General features: G+C 47.4%; 1 protein-coding gene across 3 annotated transcripts in view; it reads left to right on the top strand.

The window, feature by feature from the left end:
* Nucleotides 1–24,489, top strand: part of ARIH1 (ariadne RBR E3 ubiquitin protein ligase 1) — a 121,046-nt gene that overhangs the window by 90,051 nt on the left and 6,506 nt on the right. For 2 of the 3 annotated variants that reach the window (XM_043524709.1, XM_037911209.2), the window contains 5 exons: nucleotides 549–591; nucleotides 2,373–2,444; nucleotides 14,200–14,330; nucleotides 14,437–14,494; nucleotides 23,452–23,724. In XM_043524709.1, the coding sequence (XP_043380644.1) occupies nucleotides 549–591; nucleotides 2,373–2,444; nucleotides 14,200–14,330; nucleotides 14,437–14,494; nucleotides 23,452–23,724 (577 nt within the window). The remainder of the gene's footprint in view (nucleotides 1–548; nucleotides 592–2,372; nucleotides 2,445–14,199; nucleotides 14,331–14,436; nucleotides 14,495–23,451; nucleotides 23,725–24,489) is intronic. The other variant, XM_037911210.2, reaches the window with a different exon arrangement.

Genomic DNA, 24,489 nt, shown 5'->3' with positions numbered 1-24,489 from the left:
GTCTGGATGGAAAACTAATCCATTTCAGATCTAATGTTAGTAGCCAGGCACCTTTGGGAACACTCTAAAGTGTGTCATGCACCCATCAGGGGGCGTGGGATTCTAGTTTAACTGAGTATCAGAGGGGTAGCCGTGTTAATCTGTATCCACAAAAACAACAAGGAGTCTGGTGGCACCTTAAAGACTAACAGATTTATTTGGGCACAAGCTTTCATGGGTAAAAAACCCACTTCTTCAGATGCATGGAGTCCACTCGAAAGCTATAAGCTTTCGAGTGGACTCCATGCATCTGAAGAAGTGGGTTTTTTACCCATGAAAGCTTGTGCCCAAATAAATCTGTTAGTCTTTAAGGTGCCACCGGACTCCTCGTTTTAACTGAAACACACTTACAGTAATTATCTTCAGCAAGATCTGGTGCCCAGATCCTTTCAGTGGAGTAACCCAAAAGACAAAAACTACTGTAAAAGTAAGTTTTTAATGGAGTTATGATTTAATTACATAGTGTGATCGCTAAACTTCTGTGAATTAATTCTCTTTTTCACGTACAGCTTTAACTGCGGTGAAAATTGGCATGATCCTGTTAAGTGCAAGGTGAGCATGTCCAACTTCCTCGCTGAACCCATGGCTTTGCAAAACTAAAGGGGTAAAGTCAAACTGCTTGCAGGACCCTCAGCAAAGTAGTGTGGTACTGTGGGTATTTACAGTGTCTAGGTATGAGCCCATAGCTGCCGTACAATAACCACTCGCACCTATGAGCTTAGTTTGGGGAGGTGTAAAGGGGGTGTTGCCTCCAAACTGCAAGTCTTGGGCAGGCACAGAATTTGCCCACCCACGCGTGGCCCCGTTGGCCTGACTGGAGCTGAGAAGTCGAACTATGCCTATGCTCACACTAAGGGGCACTGTAGGCTCCTGCCTCTTCATATCAAGGAAGTAACAAGCAGCACCTGAAGTCTGCTAGCAGTCTTCAGGGTCACCACTCGGCGTTGCCTTCATGAAAAGAGTGTTTTAGTGCACCTATGTGGAAGAGTCTGTTGTCTTAGGATAATGTTACATCAGTAGAGATGGGCGACCTCCGGAATAAACGCTTCACTCTACAAGGAGTATTCCTATTCTCACAACACTCCTGTGGGTGCTTTAATACCTTAGTAACCTCATAGCTTGCTTCTGGTTTTAATATTTAATCTCAGTGGTCCTGATTTCAGGTGCCCCTGCCATCTAGCACGATCTGTGGAAAAGATGGATGATTATTTTAATACAGTAGCACCCAGAGGCCCTAATCAAGATTGTGGGACCCTCTTGGGCTAGGCGCTGTGCAAACACACAGGAAGACTTGTTCCATACCCTAAAGAGAATAAAATCTAAGATCTTTAATGGAAGAATGAGTGCAGTTAGCTACCATTGGAGCAGTAAAGGGGGGGTGGAGGGGTTGTAGCTCAGTTTATCAGCATTTCCATGAGAAGTTCAATCAGTTCCTGATCTACACGGTATAAGAAGTCCCATTTTTTTCTTCAGTAATTTAAATCCATTGACTTAGCAGTGTTCCTCCTAGAAATGTAGGGAAGTATGTGAAAGCAAAGGGTGTGCAGGCTTTCCAAATAGCCCCAATGTGCATCTCAAATGCAACATTCAGCATCTTTAATACAAAAAACAATTTACAGGAGGGAATAATATGTAATTCTCTCATGACATAGAAGTAGCTAGGACATCGTAGGAGACTTATCCTGTGGAGGCTTTGCATCTTTGAGTTTATGCAGAGAAATGTATGAACATTGCTAGTCGATGGAATGTAGTGCATGGAGATCCCCAGAGACCCAACATAGCAAATCGGGTTAATACACATCATTAGAGAAGAAAAGCAACCCTGTTGTACAGCCTGCCAGAATATTACAGCTAATGTGTAAGAGCAAAAAGATAGCGTTAGTACTCTTTTTTTTCTTGCTTTTCTTAGCTGGTAGAATAGCAAAGGGAAACTGAGACTTTAGTCTGTGTGCTCCTACTAACTGGACCATATTGGTATTGGGGCAGAGCCTGCACAGAAGCAAGTTACATCTGGAGCTTACCTTCCAAAAACTTCTTGTTCTGGACTCACAAGTAATGCAGTCCGTAGCCAATGGCATGCTGTGGTTCTATAATACTCTTTTCCAGGGTTTATCTAGTGATTCTGGCAAACTAATTTTCTGCCACAAAAGGAATTGTCAAGTTAAAGCTCACTCCACCCTGCTTGGCAAATGATGTCATTCAGGTGTACCTTTACAGCTCTCCTTTTTATGTTAAGTGCTTAAACATAGTGTTAGTGTTAGCTTAATGTAATGTCTGTGCAAGATTTAAACTGTATAAAGTCTATGGATTCTATTTTTTCACTTTCTGAACAGTGGTTAAAGAAGTGGATTAAGAAGTGTGATGATGACAGTGAAACTTCCAATTGGATTGCAGCAAACACAAAGGTTGGTTTCAGTTTCCTTCATAAACATACTAAACAGAAGCCCTGATGGAAGCCAGAACAGCAGAGTAATCCTTTGGCACTAGGAGTATGCTCCACCACAGCACAGTGTTGTTGTCAACGTCAAACGCTAACGACACCAGTAAGATGAAAATGATCATCCTAGGTGCAAGCAAAAATGCTTCTGCTAATGGATGGGTAAGATTCTTCATATTATAGCTGAGGGAGTGGCATTTGATTATTTGCTTTTGTACTAAAGAGTTAATTGGAAACCCAAAGCAAGCTGAAGCTATTGCTTTTAGGGCTTCTGTCCAGCACTGATTATGTCCTTCAGCAAATTTGTGCTTCGTTCTGTTGTAAGTGTGGAAGACGTTTATACCACCCATGGCTTGGTTAGGCTGGGTTAATTTACATCTGCCTTTAAACCCCCCCCCCCTTGTGTTTCGCTTTTCAGCAGTTGTTCATTTCTGTTGGGCAGGATTCCAGATGGAGACTGGTAGACCAGCTGTTAAGATTTTATTATGCAAATATATTGGTTCCAGCCAGCCCAACTTTACATAAAACTTCAGTGGTCTGTTTTTGTGTGCTTTGTGAGGAGTCAAAACAAGGGTTGGCATGGTAGCAAGGAGGCAAAACATGTAACTATCATGTGGGGAATGTAGTTTAGGAGCAAACTTGGGCCTTTGCCTATGAAGACAAGAGGCTGTGTGCATGTGTGTGAGATTTTGCTGTGAATAGGGGAGGCAGGGGTGTTAGGAAATGGCCAGTCTGTTTTCTTATTAGTTTTGCAGTGTAATCTGGTAACAGCATTGTTTGCTGCAGACAGCTGCTCCTGGTCTGGGGCGTGCATTGCTTATTTTCTGTTTAAGTAGAATCAGTTACATTTAGTGGGAGCAGAACTACCGAGTGTACTGAGATGTTCAGTTGAAGTGGTGCTTCCATTGCAAGACCCTGTTCATTTTCTGACTGGCTCAAATTCTGAAACTTAGTATGCTTGTGCTCTGCTTCTAGGCAAACTTCTGGGAATTTCTCAGTAAAATGATTTTTTTTTTTTTTTACTTCTGTGGAAAATAAAATGATTTCCTAATGTGTTCTGAAGCAGTGGTTCTCTGCACCCCTTTCAGGATCTGATTTCTTATGTACCCCAAGTTTCATCTCACTTAAAAACTACTTGCTTACAAAATCAGACATAAAAATACAGAAGTATCACGGCACACGGTTACTGACAAATTGCTTCCTTTCTCATTTTTTTTACCATATAATTATAAAGTAAATCAATTGGAATATAAATATTGTACTTACATTTCAGTGTGTAGTATCTGGAGCATATAAAACAAGTCATTTCTGTATAAAATTTTAGTTTGCACTGACTTTGTTAGTGCTTTTTATGTAACCTGTTGTAAAACTAGGCAAATATCTAGATGAGTTGATCTACCCCCTGAAATACCTCTGTGTACCCCAGGGGTACATGTAACCCTGCTTGAGAACTACTGTTCTGAAACATACAACAGCAGACACCGCTTTGTTCAAACTTTGCTTGCTCCTTAGAGCTCACTAAAGCCAAGCTTGAAGGAAATTGGTTCTGAAGCTTTGATGGAATCATCAAAAATATATTTTGTTTTCCTCTAGGATATTTTTGCTTAATCTGAATCTGAAAGGTTAGGGGGACACAAGCATCATAGATTTAGATGCACAATTAGGATGACCAGATAGCACGTGTGAGAAATTGGGATATTTTTTCTGGGAGGCGGGGAATATAGTTGCCTGTATAATACAAAGCCCCTAATATCAGGACGTCTGGTCAGGCGCAACAGACTTTGCTACTTAGTATTGTGTTAATCTAAAGTAGCACTGAGGATTGGTAGTACCATGAAGTGCTTTTGTAAATACTTCCAGTCTCTCTTCTAATCATGAAAGTTGGGGGTGGTCTTCCTCAGCGCTCTTAAAAATGCACCAGACACCCACTTCCACTCCAGAGCAGCCTACTGTAGGACCAATATTTGGTTAATTGTTGGACCAGTAACATAAAATGTGCTGTTTTTTAATGTAGCAGCATAATATAAACAGATATGTTAATAAGTCTCAGCAAGATTATGCAAAAATTGTGGCTTAGCTGTCTTGAGACCTTCCACGCAAGTGTGAAAGGTATCCAAGTGGTAAATCTAATTTTGACTCTCCTGCATTTAAAGGAAGATGGCAGGAGGGAGAGAATACGATCTCCCTTGGAAAAAATGGACATTAAAATCCCCATTCTAAGCTAAAATGTTAGATACCCTCCTGGACTGGAGACCTGTCTGAATCTCTGTGGCTCACAGAACTGGAATAAGAAGCCCCTTACAGGTGGATGCTTCCTAGCCATATGGTCACCCGGTGGATAGCCTGGCAGGGCATCATAAGGTTCTTGTCCGTAACTATTCATACTGAGACTCCCATGTGCCCTTCTCAGCTTTATTCTTCTAGATCACTTTCGCTTACTGATGTGAGTTTTCTTTGCTCTTTGTGGATAGGATGGTTCCATCTCTGATTAGAAACTCTGAATTTTGGCCATTTTTATTCATGGAGAAGCTATAGGAGCATTTGGTCACCACCTGTGAGTAGCATCAGAATCCCTTCGCTGCTCAGCCAGTGAAGATATTGGGGCCCTTATTGAGGATGGGATTGGAAGGATGCAGTGACACAGTCCCAGCTTCTCTTACAATAGCAGTTAGAACCCTCTCTGGAAGTTGATAATGTCACCAGTTACCACCCAGTTTCTCTCTAACCATCTCCCAAAAAAGGTTAGAAGGTGGTGAAGCGTCTTTGTTTGTGCATAGAGTACTCAATTTTCCTTAATCCTGGTCAATTTAATTCTAGGCTTGAATGTGACCAATGCAGCTCTGGTTTCCTTGGCTGGTTGGGTTTCTTGTGATGGAAGAAAGCAAAGCGTCTAATTCTCCTGGGTCTATCAGCTGTCTTTTCAACTATTGACCGTGAAGTATTACTGCTAAGTTGGAGACCCTGGCATGGATACAGTTGCTGTTGAATGGCTCAGTTTCTTCACCTTCATGTGACCTGGAGTGTTGTGTTGGATAACAGTTCAGCTGCATTGTGGGCTCTTATGTGAGGTCCCACAGGGTTCTATCTTGTCACGCACCCTATTTATGTGAATGTGGAGATAATGAAGGACTGAGATTTCTTCTGAATGGTTTGGCTCTATTTCTGTTTTGTTAGACTTAGCTAGTGTGGTTGGTTGGCTTGTCCAGTGTCCTGCTAGGATCAAGGTTTTGATTAGGGTAAGTTGACAATGATTCAACCTGGAAGAGTTGGGTTGTGCTGTAGGGGAGCCAACTGCAAGAAATAGCAGGGTTGATGTTTGCTTCCTTTGTTGTAGGAAATTTGTTCTCTTATTACTGTTTTGCAAACTTGGTGTCCTCCTGGATCTCCAGCTATTTCAGGAACCAACAGTGGGTAAAGCACCTTTTAATTAACACAAAGGCAGTGATCTTAGTCTAGTGACCTCCTCTCAGCAATCCAGGCCATTGTCATAATAGGATTACTGCATGTGGGGCAACACCTAAAAATGGACTATGCAGAATGGATGCAGAATGCCGCAGACTGTTAGTTGAGGGGTATTTCTTGAAGAGTGAATGTCATGGTCCACCACTAGGATGCTACCGTAATAAAAATAAAAAATTAAACTAGTGCAGGTCATGGGGCACTAGCTTTGTAATAGCTTTCTGGTGCAACTTAAGTCATTGTCTTTAACCTAGAGAGCCTTAGTTGCATTAGGGCCTGGTGGAGATACTTCTCTCTTGGTGTGATACCATGGAGATCAGAGGCACTTGAGCTAACTGCTCCCTGTGTAACTGTGAGGACAGAGAGGAGGAGACTGTTTTGGTGAGAATTTGACCTTTGGGTCACACTGCAAGGTTTGCTTGCTCTTCCTGGTTTTTCCTAGGAAGAGGGGTCACAGGTGGATGATGGGAAAGGCATTTAAACGTCTGAAAGTTTAAACTTAACATTTTAGAGGAGGGCAGGTCCAGTGGTTATGGCACTAGCCTGGGTCTTTGGAGATCTGGATTCATTTCCTTCTCTGCCGCAGACTTCCGACATGACCTTGGGCACTACCCTTTGACACTCAGTGTCTCAATTCCCCATCTGTAAAACAGAGATTGTATCACTGCCTTATCTCTCTGGGGTGTTGTGAGGATGAGTACATTAAAGGCTGAGGTGCTTAGATACTATCGTGATGACAGGGTGGGAGGCAGCCAAGCACCTAGGAAATTGTTTTCCTGACACTTCTGAGGAATTGGGGAGAATAGTTACCTGCTCGTTAACTTGGTTCTAATGCAACATGGCTAACCTGGGTCGGGGAGCTTAAGGAAGTTTGACTGGCTGCACGGTGCACTGAAACAGAGAAATAACATTTTCTTCTTCTTCGAGTGCTGTTCTTGTGGGTGCTCCACTCTAGGTGACAGTGTGTCCCAGCGCCGTTGATCAGAGATCTTCAGTAGCAGTGCCTGGTCGGGACGCATACACTCAGTTGGTATCTCCCGTTTCGTTGGAATCTTCCTGAGTGCGTGCGTCTCGCACCCTCCTCAGTTCCTTCTCAACCGTCCAAGGCTGAAGATGAGACTCGGGGCAGTGCTGCTTCTCTTCCCTGGTCTTTGTAGGAAACAGTAACAAAGAACATAGAAATAGTTATTAGTTACATCCCAGTTGTTTCCCTTCCTTTAGAATAGTTACTTAGTTTAGTTACTTAGTTTAAAAAAACAAACAAAAAACCTTTTCACCTCAGGATTGTTTCCCGCAGGGACACTTTCCCCTGCCATTTCCAATTCAATATGCCCAGGGCTTCAGGATTCAAGAAGTGTTTCCTGTCAGGACTCCATGCCAAGGTCTGATGGGCACTCACGATGTGTGAAGTGCCTTGGTGAAACACACGTCCCTGCAAAATGCCTTCACTGTGCAAGCCTCAAGACCAGGGCTTTGTTGTGACTGGGACCTGCGGCTTACAGTGGAAAAATCTCTGCAGCCGCCTTCGGAGATGGGGAAAGTTAAACTCTCTCCCTCACGCTCCCGGGCCAGATCAGAGCCAATTGGGAGCATGGCTTCACCCTCTGTAACAGAGGCAAGAAGTGCAACAGTCTCCAAGCAGAGACTTTAACAAGGGTAAAGGGTCTCCCGCGAGATCCTTACCCTCTGTATTGACAGCGCAGAAGGCAGGCGCCTCAGGCTGTCACAACACCTCAGCCACGGCTCCCGCAGAGGCAGGAACCCGACCTTCTGTCCTGGGAAGGCTTCCGCAGCACTGAGCACTTCAGCGCTAAAAATAGCCGTGGTGCGGACTGCGCGCTCTGCTCCAGTGCAGACAAGAACGTCAGCACCGACCCGCTCCGGGCTAAAAATAGCCGCAGTGCCGACTGCGCACTCTCCCCTGTGCTGGGAAGAACGTTGGCACCAAACCTGCCTCCCGCCCCGGCACCAGCAGCGGACCCCCAGCAGGGCTCCTCCGTAAGCCCCAGGGAACCAGTGAGGCTTTCAATTGACAATGGGCTAGAGCACAGTTCAGGCTCAGCACAGCCCAGGGAGCAGGAGCAACAGTTTCTCACTCAAGGTGACCTCTCAGTACCACCTGAGCCTAACTCCCCGCTCCTGGACACACAGGGCTCATTTTTTTGAACAGTCGCTCTCCCCACCTGAGCTGGCTACCTTTACTGATAGCGAACCTAATGTACAGCAGCAGGTGGAGTTCTCCCCACCTGCCTCTCTTCCTCCACCGGAGCCTTGGCCTCAGTGGTACCCTTGGGCCACATCCTCCTACCACTCACCCTCAGACCTCTTCTACCGAACCACTACCTCCTTCTGTGCCTCGATCCCCAGCTCCGTCCGCTTCTAGAGTGCCCGAACCCCCTCCTGAGAACATGAGCTACGGACGCTCCATCAGCTCCAGACCGAGCCCTCTTCCCTCCGCCTCCACAGAATGTGAATGACTGTAAACAATTCCAAGAACTTTTCAAGAGGGTGGCAATCAATCAAGACATCCCCTTAGAAGAGGTTCAGGAAACACAACACAGACTCCTCAGAATCCTTCAACCCTCTGCGCCCTCAGAGATCGCGCTCCCCATAAACGAGGCACTCTTGGAGCCAGCTGACACTCTCTGGCAAACTCCAGCTTCTTTATTACCAACCTGCAAAAGTCTGAATGTAAATACTATGTTCCCGCTAAGGATGCTGACTTCCTATTTTCTCATCCACAACCGAACTCTCTTGTCATGGATGCAGTTGCACAACGCATAAAACAGCCGCAGTATCAGCCCACTCCGCAAGACAAGGACCTTAAACGCCTTGACGTCTTCGGTCGCAAGGTTTACATGTCCTCCACTCTACAGTTCAGAATTGCAAATTATTCTGCCCTCCTTGCCAGCTACGACTTCAATAATTACAGTAAACTTTTCGAATTTGCCTCCTACGTTCCAGAGGATAGGAGAGCAGACTCCAAATCAATCCTGGTTGAGGTCCAGTTAATTTCCAGAACAGCCCTACAAGCAGCTCTAACATGGCAGACACAGCAGCCTGTACTACTGCAACTGCTGTGGTTATGCGCAGATCTTAATGGCGCTCTGCATCTGGCATCCCTAAAGATCTACAGACCAAAGTGGAGGACCTCCCCTTTGATAAGGATAAACTTTTCTCCAAAAAAAACGGATGAACTCCTCCACACCATGAAAGATTCTAGAGCGACACTGCACACCCTGGGCATTCACCCATCTTTTCCCAGGAGATGACAATACCAACCTTACCAAAGACCACACACACAACAGTATTATCGGCCTCAACCCAAATCATACGACATAACTAGGAGTTGTGCTAGAATCCCTAAGCGCAGAAAAAATCAAGCTCAAGCAACCACCTCCCACCCACCGGGGAATAAACAATTTTGAAACATTGGTCGAGGGTCTGCAGGACCTCCCCTTGAATCCACTGCCTACTTGCCTGTTTAGCCACCGCCTCCAGAGTTTCCAACATGCCTGGCAGCGGATTACACAGGACTGCTGGGTCCTCAAAATAGTTCAGTCCGGTTACTCTATCCCCTTTATATCCTACCCTTCCCCTTTCCCTGTCCCTCTTCAGGGACCCCTCTCACGAGTACTTACTTCGTGTAGAAGTGGCTCACCTTCTACAACTACGCGCAATGGAAACTGTGCCGACACAACATCGAGGGAAAGGGTTCTACTCCCATTACTCTCTGACCCAGAAAAAGACTGGGGGATGGAGGCCTATACTGGACCTATGCCGATTGAACAAATTCATGAGGATACAAAAATTCAAGATGGTCACATTGGGCACAATAATTCCTGCACTGGATCAAGGGGGCTGGTTCACAGCCCTTGACCTACAGGATGCTTATTTTCATATGCCAATTCATCCAGCTCACAGACGCTTCCTACGATTAACAGTTGGTCACAACCATTTTCAATACAGAGTTCTTCCTTTCGGCCTTTCCACAGCGCTGAGAGTCTTTTCCAAGACTCTAGCCGTGGTTGTGGTTCATCTCCACAGACATGGAATTACGCTTTTTCCCTACCTGGACGATTGCCTCATCAAGGACAACTCCTATAGCGAGACACCTCAAGCTACCCATTTTGCCATCTCCCTCTTTCACAGCCTAGGCCTCCAAATAAATGTCCAGAAATCCACCCTGACACCTACCCAACAGATCGAGTTCATTGGAGCTCATCTGGACTCAATCTGAAGCAGAGCCTCACTCCCAAATCACAGATTCCTCACTATCACACAGCTGATATGCACGCTCTCTATTCATCCCAGGACACAGGCAAGAATCTACCTACAGCTCCTTGCTCACATGGCAGCCACCACCTTCGTGGTCCAGCACGCCAGGCTACACCTGAGATGTCTTCAGGGCTGGCTCAACTCCAACTTCAAACCCAACAGACACACCTTACAGACACTGCTAACTCTTCCTCCCAATGTTCTAGCTTCCCTACACTGGTGGTGAAGACTAGAAAACCTCTGCACGGGCGTTCCCTTCCAGCAACGATCCCCAACGCTCATGCTCACCATGGACGCTTCCCTAATCGGCTGGGGAAGCGCATCTAGGGGGACACAGAGCACAAGGCCGGTGGTCTGCATCAGAGACGTACCTACACGTAAATCTCTTAGAGCTCAGAGCAGTGTGATGAGCATGCCTTCACTTTCTTCCCCTCATAAAGAACAAATCTGTTCGAGTCTTAACAGACAACATAGCATGTATGTACTACATCAACAGACAAGGTGGGGGGCCCGATCACATTCCCTTTGCATGGAAGCCATACGACTATGGAATTGGTGCACACAACATCAAATATAAATCATTGCCTCATACCTACCCAGCTGCCACTGCCGACGCACTCAGCAGGCACTTTTCGACAGAACATGAATGGGAACTGCACCCCGCACTACTTCAACAGCTCTTCTCCCTCTGGGGCACCCCATCAATAGACCTCTTGGCCACAACCCAGATTTGAAAATGTCACCTGTTTTTGCTCCAGAGCAGGACTCGGGACTGCATCCCTAGGAGACCCGTTCCTCATCCCATGGAACAACTCTCTCCTGAACGCCTTCCCACCAATCCCTCTGCTACACAGGGTTCTTTGGAAGATCATAGACGATAATGCGCGGATCATACTTATTGCCCCGGCTTGGGCCAGACAGTCGTGGTATCCTTACCTACTCCGCATGTCCTCCCGTCAAAAACGGACTCTCCCACCATAAAATGATTTCTCACAGGTCTACAAAATCTCTACCCATAAATTTACCCAACAGCAGCTACATGGAATCTTAACCTCATTCTTCAATGTCTCATGAAACCGCCATTCAAGCCCTTGGCGACCTCATCTCTTCTTCATATGTCCATGAAGGTAGCTTTCTTAGTTGCAATAACATCAGCAAGGAGAGTAGGCGAAATAAGCGCCCTGATGGCCTATCCTCCCTAAACAACCTTCTCCAAAGACAGTCACTCTGAAACCACATCCTAAATTTCTCCCTAAGGTGGTATCCACCTTCCACTTTAACCAACCAATATACTTACCTGCTTTCTATCCTAAACCTCACAAGACTCCTCAAGAGGCAACCCTGCATACTCTCGACATCAGGCGAGCAATTGCCTTTTATTTAGACAGGATTAAGCCATTCTGTAAGTCTCCACGATTCTTAGCTGCACCTTTCGATCTTTCAGTAATGGAGACAATCTCTAAGCAACATCTGTCCAAGTGGATCTCTAACTGCATCAGATCCTGTTATAGTACTCAAAATATTCAACCTCCCAAACGCATTGGAACTCACTCCACTCGAGCTATGTCGACATCCATTGCCTTCCTACATAACGTACCCATTCCTGACATCTGTAAAGCAGCTTCATGGTCCTCTGAACTCACATTTGCCAAACACTATGCTATCACGCAAGATACCACGGCAGACACCATAGTAGGCCATACAGTACTCTCTACAGTACTCACTGCAGCATCTCCAAAGTCACACCGACCATAGTGGGTTCTGCTACACATTCATCTACAGTGGAGCACCCACAGGGACAGCACTCGAAGGAGAAGAGAAAGTTACTCACCTTGCAGTAACTGAAGTTCTTCGAGATGTGTGTACCTGTGGTTGCTCCACTCCACGCCCTCCTCCCCTCCACTTTGGAGTACTAGTATGATTTCTCCATGGTAGAGAAGGAACTGAGGAGGGTGTGGGACGCACACACTCAGGAAGATTCCAATGAGACGGGAGATACCAACTGAGTGCGTGCATCGCGACCAGGCACTGGTACTGAAGATCTCCGATCAACGGCGCCGGGATGCACCGTCACCTAGAGTGGAGCACCCACGGGACACACATCTTGAAGAACTTCAGTTACTGCAAGGTGCGTAACTTTCTCTTCTTTGTTCCCAAGCCAGGAGTTACATTTAGAAACATCCTATTTCTGTCTCAAGACTCCAATCCTGAAATGTAAATGAGCAAAACTGAAGTTCAGATTGTAAAAGTGGCTTTGCACAAAGTGTGTGGAATTATGTTCTGAAATAAATGAAGTAACTGCTGAATAATAACTGTAAACCAATTTTAAATCTATTTTAGCCCCTTGTAGAGCATCTCTCTGCTGCACAGTTATGCCCCAAGAGTGCAAGAAATAGAAATCATATTCTTGCTATTTTTGCAGTTTGGCAGATAAAGTGTAGAGATATTCCCCTAGCTGATAATGCTGACTATACCCACACACTCACTCTCGCTGCTACTACTACAGCCACATAGCAGTTTGCATATTGGTTTATGAGAGGCCCTGGAAATGTTTTTCTCTGGGTCTTGCTTCAACTGTTTACCACACAATAGGCAAGTCAGCAAATATTGTGTGTGTGTGTGTGTGTGTGTGTGTAATGTAGCAATCATTAAATTACACTAAGAGAAATGTGTTTGATTTCCTGACAATACCATGTAAGAGGGAAGGTAGCCCATGAATACAATGAAGGATGAGACTGTGTCTTATTAATGACGTTGATGGTTTATGTGGCTGGGGCCCTGGGTTTAGGAAAATCTGTTTTGGAAAGGGTTGCCACGGTCAGTGCTGCATTCCTGGCACCCCTTTACCTGATAGCCAACTGAAAATTGTCGGCAGACTCCAGAGGGATTACCATCCAATCCCTTGCGGTAATGCAAGGCCTTGATTGGGGTGGCATGTGGGGGGAGAGGAGAGTACAACAGGAATGTGAAAATCACCACGGGGAAAGCGTGTATGAGGTGGGAATCATTAATTCCATTCTATTTTATTGTAGGCATATTGTGCGAAGGTGAACTAATGGCCTGTTTAGTTGATGGGGCGAGGAGGCTGAACTTCAGAAGGAGGAACTTTTTCTGAGGTTTTCAGATACTTTTTTAGATGAAATGTGATCACAGTTGTTGTCACTGATCCAAGACAGCCTCCAGGGCACTTTGAGCTCTGATATTGAGTGTACGTGCTGGAGTAGACCAGAAGTTTTGCTGTGAAGAAAGCAGCATGCTGCGAAAGCAGTTCTGGTGTTCATTACAAGAACTGTCTGCAAAACAAATTCCACTGCCTAAATTGGGATGTTGAGACATTCTGCCCAAACAGAGGAAACATTTGAGTACAGTAGCTCTTTACGTGTTGGGGACGACTTTAAAAAAATAACAGTTTACATCAATACAGATTGGCTTCTATAAGTGGCAGCCGAATGTTAAATACTTCACAATTTTCAGCCAATCCAAAAAGTCTTGCTGGTGTAAGTCTATCTTGGCCTATCTCAGCCTTGGTCTTCAAAGTTTAAAAAAAAAAGGTAAATCTCCCAACATGTGTGAAGCACACTTAGTCTACTTTGAGCCACTTTATTAGTTGCTGGTAGTAGTAGGGCAGTTGTTGATATTACTGATGATCATAAAATTACCTTTTTCCCCTGAAGTACCAGGGCAATATTGGCAAGTCAGCTTACAGTGACTAGTCATGTAACCGGATGAGTCATTCTTCAAGCTTTATAGTTATGCCTTTTCCAGTATTTGAAAGTTTCTTGGGGCCTGACTCAGGAGGGAAGAGGATCATATTGACTTTTTTCCTGCCCATTTCATTTCTGAGGGCGTGTAATTTTTCACAGTTCTGTTGTGAACCAAGTTGGCTGTATTAGGTCCCATATTTGTGTTGTGTTCTAACAAGATCGGAAAGATTTGAGCAGATGTCCTGCTTCTAACATTGATCACAGTGTCTGTTCTGTTCACAGGAATGCCCAAAATGCCATGTGACCATTGAAAAAGATGGAGGCTGCAACCACATGGTGTGTCGGAACCAGAACTGTAAAGCAGAGTTCTGCTGGGTGTGTCTTGGCCCTTGGGAGCCACATGGATCTGCCTGGTAGGTTTAGAACCTTAATCTGGTGGAAGGATAGGGCAGCTATATTGCCAACATTCTACATGTTTTAACTTCAGTCCATGAACTCAGTCTTTGTCTTTTTTTTCAGGTACAACTGTAATCGCTACAATGAGGATGATGCAAAGGCAGCAAGAGATGCACAGGAGGTGAGTACATAACTCTTGGTGGGCATTGAAAGAACATCTAGTTTTGAGGAACATTTTCTTTTGGGCTTCGTAAACCTTTAAATACCATATATTGTTACTTCTTGTTAAAATACACAAATAGTGAAGGTTGACAGTTAACCTCCAAAAAACATTTAAATTCGATCACAACAACAAAATCTTCCTTTTGGGATAAGGTCAATATACAATGTCCTCAGAACATTTTAAACTGTGCTATTTGTCATTCTTGTTGCCTGCTGGTTTGTTGATTGCATGCATCACATTCACTGAGATGTTCGTGAAAGGCAGGCTCACTGAATAGAAGTCCTGGGTATACTTGCAGCAGAGTTAAACATTGTAGTGTGAATATGGGTAGTACAACCAGGAGGACTCTCACAAACAGGGAGGGATTGCACCCTGTATACAGCAGATTGCAGCAATTCATTTCACCCACTTTGGCCAAGTATTCCTATAGCTGGTAACTAGCATATTTCCTGAAACACCCTGTACTACAAATGGCTGTAACATGTACTGAAGTATATAATAAGCCATCTTCTGCACATCATATTTATCCTGTGCATGTCATTACTACCTCAGCTAATCTGCCAGTGAAAAGAAAACTAGGATGCATGTGATTCATGCTTGTACTATTCATCAGTGATGCATTTCTCCATACTAAATATATGCACCTCTTTCCCATACTCTGAGATCAGGTTTTTCCTTGATATAGTGTAAATATCAGTATAGTGAAACTATTTAATTTTTCATCTCTAGCTGCTAATCTGAAAATGTAATTTAAAAAAAATATTTTTGGCTGTACAATCAATCTTGGTCATAAATATTATTTCTTACAACCACATTGTAGTAACCTATAACCAGCACTTAACTTGGAAGGGTGTAAATCAGTGTTCTAATTAGGATATTAATTTCCTTTGTGGGTTGGACCCAGAAGTTGCAGTCAGGATCAGGCCCTTGTGTGCTGCGCTGTACACACATACTGGAATGAAATGACCCCATAGCGTATCACTTCCTGTTAAATTCCTGAAAACAATTGTTGAATGTCCATAAGGAGATGATTTTGACCATCCCAATGGTCTATCGAGCGTCTAACAACTGTACAGAAGATGTGGGTTTACTTTGTGGGTCTAACAGCATGGAATGGCAGGGATTAGCAGTGATGCTGAGACAGAGATAAGATTAATCACCATTCTGGTCTGGATGGGGTTTTGAGTGACAATCTTATTTTCCACTTAGAAGCAGTAGTGGCCACAAAGGAGCTAAGGCTGAAATGGGGGCACATATCTTCAGGTATCCAATGGGAACAGAGGGCCTCCTTTAAAAAATAAATAAATAAAAAAGTTCTTCCTTAGATTTTGTGTTTTGGGTGCCAGCATGCACGCAGTCTTGTGCTTCATCTACAGGTAACTGGCTTTGTAAGGACATGCATGCTAACTAAGGTCTTATGACAAAAACTTGTATGCCTGCTTCTCAAGTGCCATTTAAAGGGTATGTAATAGCAGATGACCCATAACAATACAGATCAATACAGATGAGTTGTAACAACTCCTCTGATACAGTTGCCTAACTCTTCCTGTTATCAAAACTTCTCTGGCAGTTTTTTTGAGCTGCTCTAATGTCTTCTTGGTTTGCAGCAGGGATTTGAAATCTGCCAGGGGATGGCCCTATGGTCAAAGGGGTGCCTTTTGCTGCTTGGCAAAAATCCACTAAGGGATTGGATAAAATAAGCTTTGAAGGATAGTGAACTGTTTAGGGCCAACCCTGGCTGGCTAGCCTGCCTTTCTTGAGCGTCTTTAATGCTGTAGGGACAAGGTGGGTGCCTGTTTAATATTTAATGCTGAACAAAATTCCCACTCCTGGTTTCTACTCCCCACATTTTCTTGTGGTCACATGTGCATATAACAAAACCTCTGGCTGGGGACACACCCCTGCTCTTCCTTCTCCTGCTGCTGACATGGCCTCTTCCTTGTCGATCTCAATATCTTTTGACTTAAGGCCTGAATTCTCTGACCGCCTTCCCTCTCCCATAACTAGATGGGAGTGGGAGGCCCAAAACTTCTGTTGTAACCTGGGGATCCCCCCTTCCCCCTTATTTATATATATGTGTGTGTGTGTGTATGTATATGTGTGTGTGTGTGTATGTATGTATGTATGTATGTATATTTGATTCCCGCACCTTCTGAAACTCTGAAGTGGGTCATGACCTAGAAAAGGTTGAGAACCACTGACTTAAATGAAGATACACTTGGCTGGGAGCAAGTGAGGTTCTAGAGTGATGTTCTTCTTTGAGTGATTGCTCATGTGTATTCCACAATAGGTGTGCATGCTCGCCACGTGCACTGGTGCTGGAAGTTTTTCCCCTAGCAGTACCCAAAGGGGAGTGCCCCTAGCGATCCCTGGAGTGGAGCCTACATGGCACGGTATAAGGGGCGCTGCGCACTCCCCCTACCTTCAGTTCCTTCTTGCTGCCAGTGAAGGTGCTTTGGAACTGCTATGCTCCAGCTTGTCTGCAGCTTTCCTCTAGAGCTCTCGTTCGTTCATTGTAGTAGTACTTGTAGTTGAAGGAGTCAGATTAGTTTAGATTAGTGCACCCTGGTCCGGGCTTTAAGTTGTGCGACACTTGTAGGTGGCCGATGCCAGTGAGTGATCTGCATGCAGATTGTTTGCGCTGTCTGGGGGAAACCCATCTCAGTGATCGCTGCAAGATTTGCAGGTCTTTCAAGCCTTGGACCAAGAGAGAAAGGGACATTCGGCTCGGGGCTATCCTGATGGAGTCGGCGTTAACCGCAACTCCAGTGCGCCGCTCCGAGTCAGCACTAGTTATGGTGTTGGTGCACGGCAACCCCTCGGTGCCATCTACCAGTCGGCACCACTCCCCATCAGTGGGGCATGCCAAGAAGGCTAAGAAGAGGCCTTCTCCGCTGCGGCACCAGAGCAAGACCAGGGGAGAGGCTAGACCCATGTTGGGCAGTCCTTGGTCCCCATCGGCCTCCAGGCCTCCAACTCAGGTTGAGCGGAGTAGCCCAGCCCATTTGGAGCAGGCTTCCCCAGATGTCCGGATGTCCTCCACGCCGGAGGCCCTGCAAGCGGTCCAGGACGTTATGTCCCTGCCGGTACCACGGGGACCACCAACTCTGGCTCCCTGGTCCAGAGACAAGCCACCACTGGGATCTCTACAGTCGCCCCTGCTCGATACTGTTTGCGGTAGAGGGAATGTTCCCGACGCTGTTCACTGCTCAGCGACCGCCCCGTGCGTAGTCCAGGACCCCGCTATGGCACCGCTCCTGCAGTCCTGGGCATCGATCACCGGCACCTCGCTGTCACGGATCCGCCCACTGGAGCCGATTGTGGAGCAGCTTCTACCTGCAGTACCGTTCCTCCATGTCGGGATTGCAGTCCTGTGGTCGGCACCGTTCCCAACGACGACTCTCCTCCTGGTCCAGTGACAGGGACAGCGACAGGTCGCATGCCATCCCGGCCTCCCTTCATAGCCGTCAATCGATGGGACAGGCCAGTCAGGCTGAACAGCCTGCTCCGCCATACCAGAGCATGTGCAGTGGCACCGGGCTCCTTGGCTGGCACCATGGTACCAATTGGCCCCGTGGCCCCGACGCAGCCCCCGGTCGGGGCTCGCTCGGTGGCCGGAGCCTCGGAACAGCCATTGACTTCTCTCTCGCAGCCTCCTAGGAAGGAGTCGGTGGGATGTGCATCTTCGCATCCATGACCAGAGGGCTACCGAGTGGTGGGACCCCCGGTACCGGTGGGTACGCAGAGTACTGCGCCCGCCTCCTCACCCTCCCCTGATTAGGCGATTATGGCCCCTCATCCCTCTGTCCCGCAGGAGGACTCTAAAGCCCACCAGGAACTACTGAAAAGGGTGGCATCAAGCCTCAACCTTCAGGCCGAGGAGGTTGGAGGAACCCTCAGACTCCCTCTTCAATATCCTGTCGGCCTCGGTACTGGGCAGAGTGGCTCTCCCACCCCACGAAGGGGTGGCAAAAATTTCAAACGCCTTGTGGCAAACCCTGGCTTCCTTGCCTCCCATCTCTAACAGGGCTGAACGGAAGTACTTTGTGCCCGCCAAGGGGCATGAATATCTGTACATCCACCCTGCCCCCAACTCCCTGGTGGTCAAGTCGGTCAACCACAGGGAGCTTGACTTATTTGGGGGAGAGGTTTATTTGTCCTCGAGTTTCCAGTTAAGGGTGGCGAACCATCAGGCTCTCCTGGGTCGGTATGAGCTCAGTTTGTGGAGCGCTCTACCCAAATTCGAGGACTCCCTCCAGGAGTGTGACAGGAAGGAGTTCAAAGCTCTGGTGGAGGAGGGTACGGCAGCTGCCAGGGCAACCCTACAGGCAGTGTCAGATACAGTAGATACAGCTGCATGGTCCATGGCCTCTGCGGTGTCCATGAGGAAGCTCCTTGTGGCTTCTGCTGTCTAGGCTGTCCAGTGAGGTGCAGAACTCCTTGCAGGACCTCCCATTTCATGGCAAGGCCCTGTTTGCGGAACAGATGGATGTAAAGCTGCACAGCCTGAAAGATTCCCACACTACGCTTAAGACACTTGGCCTCTATGTTCCAGCTCCAGCTAGACCTAAGTTTAAGCCGCAGCAGGTTCCCACCCAGGCCATCCACTCTAAATACTTGTAAAAAGTCGCAGGACTATAAGAAACGCCCACAGAGGCAGTCCCGGTCTACCCCACAGCCTGGGTCTTCCAAGGGTAAACAGGCGGGGAAACGTCAGTTTTGACGGGACGTCCGGGGGCGACCTACCAGTTCACACCAGGGATCCACCCGTAATAAAGCTTCCCTTCTCCAACCGGTTGTGTGCTTTCTTCCCGGAGTGGTCGCGGCTGAACTCGGACCGATGGGTCCTCAACACCATTTCCTGGGGCTACGCCCTCCTATTTACCTCTACCCCGCCCAACCACCCTCCACCCCTATCCCTCCTGGGGACCCCTCTCACGAGGCCCTGCTCAAGCAGGAGGTGGGGCAGCTCCTTGGCTTAGGAGCGGTGGAAGTGGTGCCAGCAGAGTTCAAATGCAAGGGTACTACTCCCGCTATTTCCTTATCCTGAAAGCCAAAGGGGTGCTCAGGCCTATCCTGGACCTGTGAGGCCTGAACCAGTACGTGGTAAAGCTCAAATTCCACATGGTTTCTCTGGCCTCCATCATCCCCTTTCTGGATTCCGGGGACGGGTACGCCGCCCTCGATCTGCAGGACACGTATTTCCACATTCATATATTCAAGGGGCACAGGCATTTCCTGTGTTTCACGGTTGGGCAGGAGCACTACCAATTTACGGTCATCCCGTTTGGCCTGTCCACTGCTCCCAGGGTATTCACAAAGTGCATGTCTCTGGTGGCAGCCTACCTCAGACATCTTGGGGTCCAGATCTTCCCCTGTCTGGATGACTGGATGGTCAAGGGCAGTTCCCGGTCGCAGGTGCGGGATCACATGGTGCTCCTCCTTCCATGTGTGCCACGCTGGGCCTGTTGGTGAACGACACCAAGTCCACGTTAGTCCCGGTACAGCCCATAGAGTTTATCGGGGCGGTCCTGGACGCGACGCTGGCCAGGGCCTCCCTCCCACTGGACAGATTCGAGACCCTGAAAGGGCTCGTCGATACAGTCACAAAATTTCATGTGTCTCCAGCTCCTGGGTCGCATGTCGGCGTGCACATATGTGGTTCGCCACGCCAGACTCAGGAAGAGGCCCCTCCAGCTCTGGTTGGCCTTGGTGTTCTCCCAGGCCAGAGACAGGATGGACAAGGTCCTCACTGTGCCTGAGCCGGTGATCACCTCCCTACACGGATGGTCCTCCCCGGGGAACATGCTCCGCCGGGTCCCGTTCAGGGGCAGGCCCCCGTCGGTGGAGCTGGTGTCCAATGCTTCGGACCTGGGGTGGGGAGCCCATGTGGGGGATGTTCAGACCCAAGGTCTGTAGTCTGCGCAAGACCTTGCCCTTCATATAAATGTTAAGGAACTCAGGGCAGTCCGGCTGGCATGTGTGGCCTTCCTGTCATACCTGGAGGGCATAGTCGTCAGGGTTCTCACGGACAACACGGCCTTGATGTTTTACATCAACAGGCAAGGCGGGGCCCACTCCTCTGCCAGGAAGCCCTCAGGCTGTGGGACTTCAGTATAGCCCATGACATTTGCATACAGTCCTGGCACCTACTGGGTGGATCGCCTAAGCCGAGACTTCCCCTCTCAGCACGAGTGGTCTCTACACCCAGAGGGGATGCACAGATTTTTCCAAGAGTGGAGAACTCCCCAGGTGGACCTGTTCGCGATTTGGCAGAACTGCCGGTGTCCCCAGTTCTGCTCCGGGGGGTGGCTGGAAATGGGCGTTATCTCCTATGCCTTCCTCGTATCCTGGTCAGGCCAGCTTCTCTATGCCTTCTCCCTGATCCTGCTGATCGGCAAGGTCCTGGAAAAGATAAAGACGGACAGGGCCCGGGTCCTCCTGATTGCCCCAGCGTGGCCCAGGTAACATTGGTACGGGACCCTCATGAGCCTGGTGGTCGCTCCGCCATGGCCGTTGCTGTCCCACCCGGACCTGCTCTCCCAGGACCAGGGTCACTTCCTACACCTCACGGCATGGCTGTTCAATGGTTACGCTGGGAGGAAAGGGCATGCTCAGAAGGGGTTCAGTGCGTCTTCTTGGAAAGCAGGTGACCCTCCACACATCAAGCCTACTTGGCAAAGTGATCTTGGTTTTCCCAATGGGCGACTGAGCAGGGCGTTTCCCCTGTGGCTGCCCCAATCCAGCTCATTTTAGACTATCTGCTTTACCTTAGAGCCCAAGGCCTGGCGCCCTCGTCGGTCAAGGTGCACTTGGCAGCCATATCAGCCTTCTACCCACTGGTACAGGGGCACGCGGTATTCTCCCATGCTATGACTGGCCGATTCCTTAAGGAATTGGATAGTCTCTTCCCATATGTTAGGCCCCCAGTCCGTCAGTGGGACCTGAACTTGGTGCTGGCCTGGCTGACAGGTCCCCTCTTTGAGCCATTAGCTACATGCTCCTGGTCGCACCTCTCGTGGAAGATAGCCTTCCTGGTGGTGGTCACATCTGCTAGACGGGTCTCGGAACTCAGGGCCCTGACCTCCGAGCCCCCATACACGGTGTTCCATAAAGATAAGGTCCAGCTCTGCCCACATCCTTCCTTCCTCCCGAAGGTGGTCTCTGCCTACCACATGGGTCACAACATTTTCCTGCCAGGCCTCTGCCCCATGCACCCAGTGAAGAGTGCCGCCTCCACACACTGGATGTGAGACAGGCTCTGGCCTTTTACCTGGAGCGGACTAAGCCATTCAGGAAGTCTTTGCAGTTGTTTATTGCCTTGGCCGAACACATGAGGGGTCGGCCAATCTCCACTCAGCAGCTCTCCAAATGGATCACCTCTTGCATCCATACCTGTTATGACCTGGTGGGAATCCCTCCGCCATCGATTGTGAGGGCACACTCAACTAGGGTGCAAGCCTCGTCGGCTGCCTTTTCAGCCCATGTCCCCATTCAGGACGTTTGCAGGGATGCCACATGGTCTTCAGTTCACACATTCACCTCACATTGTGTGATTGTCTCCCAGACTCTGGGTTCGGCAGGGCTGTGCTCTGTCCCGAGAGTTTGTGAACTCCTGCCCACCTCCAACAGATATAGCTTGGAATCACCTATTGTGGAATAAACATGAGCAATCACACGAAGAAGACAGTTACCTTTTCTGTAACTGATGTTCTTCGAGATGTGTTGCTCATGTCTGTTCCACATCCTGCCTTCCTTCCCCTCTGTTGGAGTTGTCTGGCAAGAAGGAACTGAGGGTGGGGGGAACGCGCGGCTCTCCTTATACCACATCATGGAGGTGCCACTCCAGGGGTGGATAGGGGCACTCCCATACAGGTACTGCTAAGGGAAAGGCTTCCGGCACCAGTGCACGTGGCGAGCATGCACATCTATTGTGGAATAGACATGAGCAACACATCTTGAACACCAGTTACGGAAAAGGTAACTGTCTTTTCCTTGCTGACTGTTGTTGGTGTTAATTTTGTACCCTTCACAAACTTTATTAAGAGCAAAGCCTCATACTCCCCTGAGATTACACAAGGTCACTTCTGACAGAACTGGGAAGAGACCCGTTATCTCCTACATAGTTGAACACAGTCTCACTTGCTTAACCATGCTGCCTCCCAGAAGCTGCCATATCTGCACTTGGCTGTGCTGTCTGTAAAATGGGGCAGCTCTTGCATGTATAACCCACTGCCTTCAATGTGGTGGTCATTGTCCTTCAGTGGCTGTTCCATAGAGGTTAACAACCTACTCCTGCTGACAGCTACTGAAGTTACTCTATTAGCCCAGATGCAGAAGGTCCAGAGTTCAAACCTTGTTGATAATTGGGCTAGGGTGTTAGTTGCGCAAAATAGAATGTTTTTTTCTTTTTAAAAACCTACAAAAATCTACATTGGATTGTTAAAGCAAAATCAAGCACTCAGCAGTTAGTAAATGTCAGAATTAAACCTGCTATTGTGCATATGCAGTAGCACATTCCTCCATGCTCTCCTCTCTTCTCCCTGCCTCATTCAGTGCTTGGCATGACAACCCAGGTGTGCCTGTGTACTGTAAATGGATTGTATTTTAGAAGTGTGGTTTAATTATTCTTCTAGATGCCATGGGTTGGGATTTCCTCCTGCAGTGCTAACGCCCTCTTTGACCTGGTTTTCCCCAGAGGGTGTGGACCTGCTTACTTAGACCTGCGCAATGACTGGGTGTGTTTCAGTGGTGCCAGGGTCCCATCTGAGCCTGATCTATTGAAAGGCGCAAAAACATCTTCCGAAGGGAAACTCTGTTCTGTTGGTCAGAGTTGAATTCCTTCAGACTATTTGTTCTCTCCTAGTTTTCAGCCATTACTTTGTTGTAACTATTTATTTTATTTTCCCTAATGGGAATTAACACAGCGATCCAGAGCAGCCCTGCAGAGGTACCTGTTCTACTGCAACCGCTATATGAACCACATGCAGAGCCTGCGCTTTGAGCACAAACTCTATGCTCAGGTGAAGCAGAAAATGGAGGAGATGCAGCAGCACAACATGTCGTGGATCGAGGTGCAGTTCCTGAAGAAAGCAGTTGACGTCCTCTGCCAGTGTCGTGCCACACTCATGTACACTTATGTCTTTGCCTTCTACCTCAAAAAGAATAATCAGTCCATTATCTTCGAGGTAGGGAAAATACACTTTGTACTCCCTACTCCCAGCAAGCAACACTACTGGGTACCATGGGGGGACTTGATCCGTGGAAAGGAGTTACTCAGAGGCCATACAGATGTGGGTTTATTGAGTATTCTTGAGTGCTGGTGAGGCTGTAATAATCAGAGGTCATCTAGTATCACATGAAGCATTCCCTGCTGAGGAAAGGGGAAAGTAAAGTAAACTGGCACTGTAAATCATTGTCTAACTGCTGTCTCATGCTATAAAATAATCACTGTATTATGAGACATACAAAAAGCAAGTTATAGGTTTGATCTGTTGAAAGTGTCACCTAGATCTTCGCTTTAACATTGTTTATCTATCCAATATTGCTTGGTTTCAGGGCAGTAGCAGTAAAATAGTGGTCAAAAGCCAAAACAGTCCCTGAGTCTATGCTACATAGAAGCCGTGGTGGCTGTTAACTTAAAACCATACACCATTATTCATGCAGGACCTAAGCAAAATGCTGTATGGCCCTACAGTCCGTGGAAGGAGCGTAGAGTAAAAGACCAATATTCAAAGCTGTGCTTTGTTATTGATTATGGACATATCAGCAAAGATGATGTTAGTGTTGAGCGGAATTAGATGTACAAAGGATGGGATGGGGGAGGATTCTGCTTGCCCTGCAAGAAAAACCAAACCAGGAAACAAGCATTATGTCAAAAAATGTAAAGGAAATTTTGAATATCTGTAGTAACTTTTGGTTGAATTGTGAAATGAATTCTCCTTCTCACCTCT

Source organism: Chelonia mydas, chromosome 10 (genome assembly GCF_015237465.2).
Source record: "Chelonia mydas isolate rCheMyd1 chromosome 10, rCheMyd1.pri.v2, whole genome shotgun sequence".
NCBI lineage: Eukaryota > Metazoa > Chordata > Testudines > Cheloniidae > Chelonia > Chelonia mydas.
This window is presented reverse-complemented; position numbering and strand designations above follow the sequence as displayed.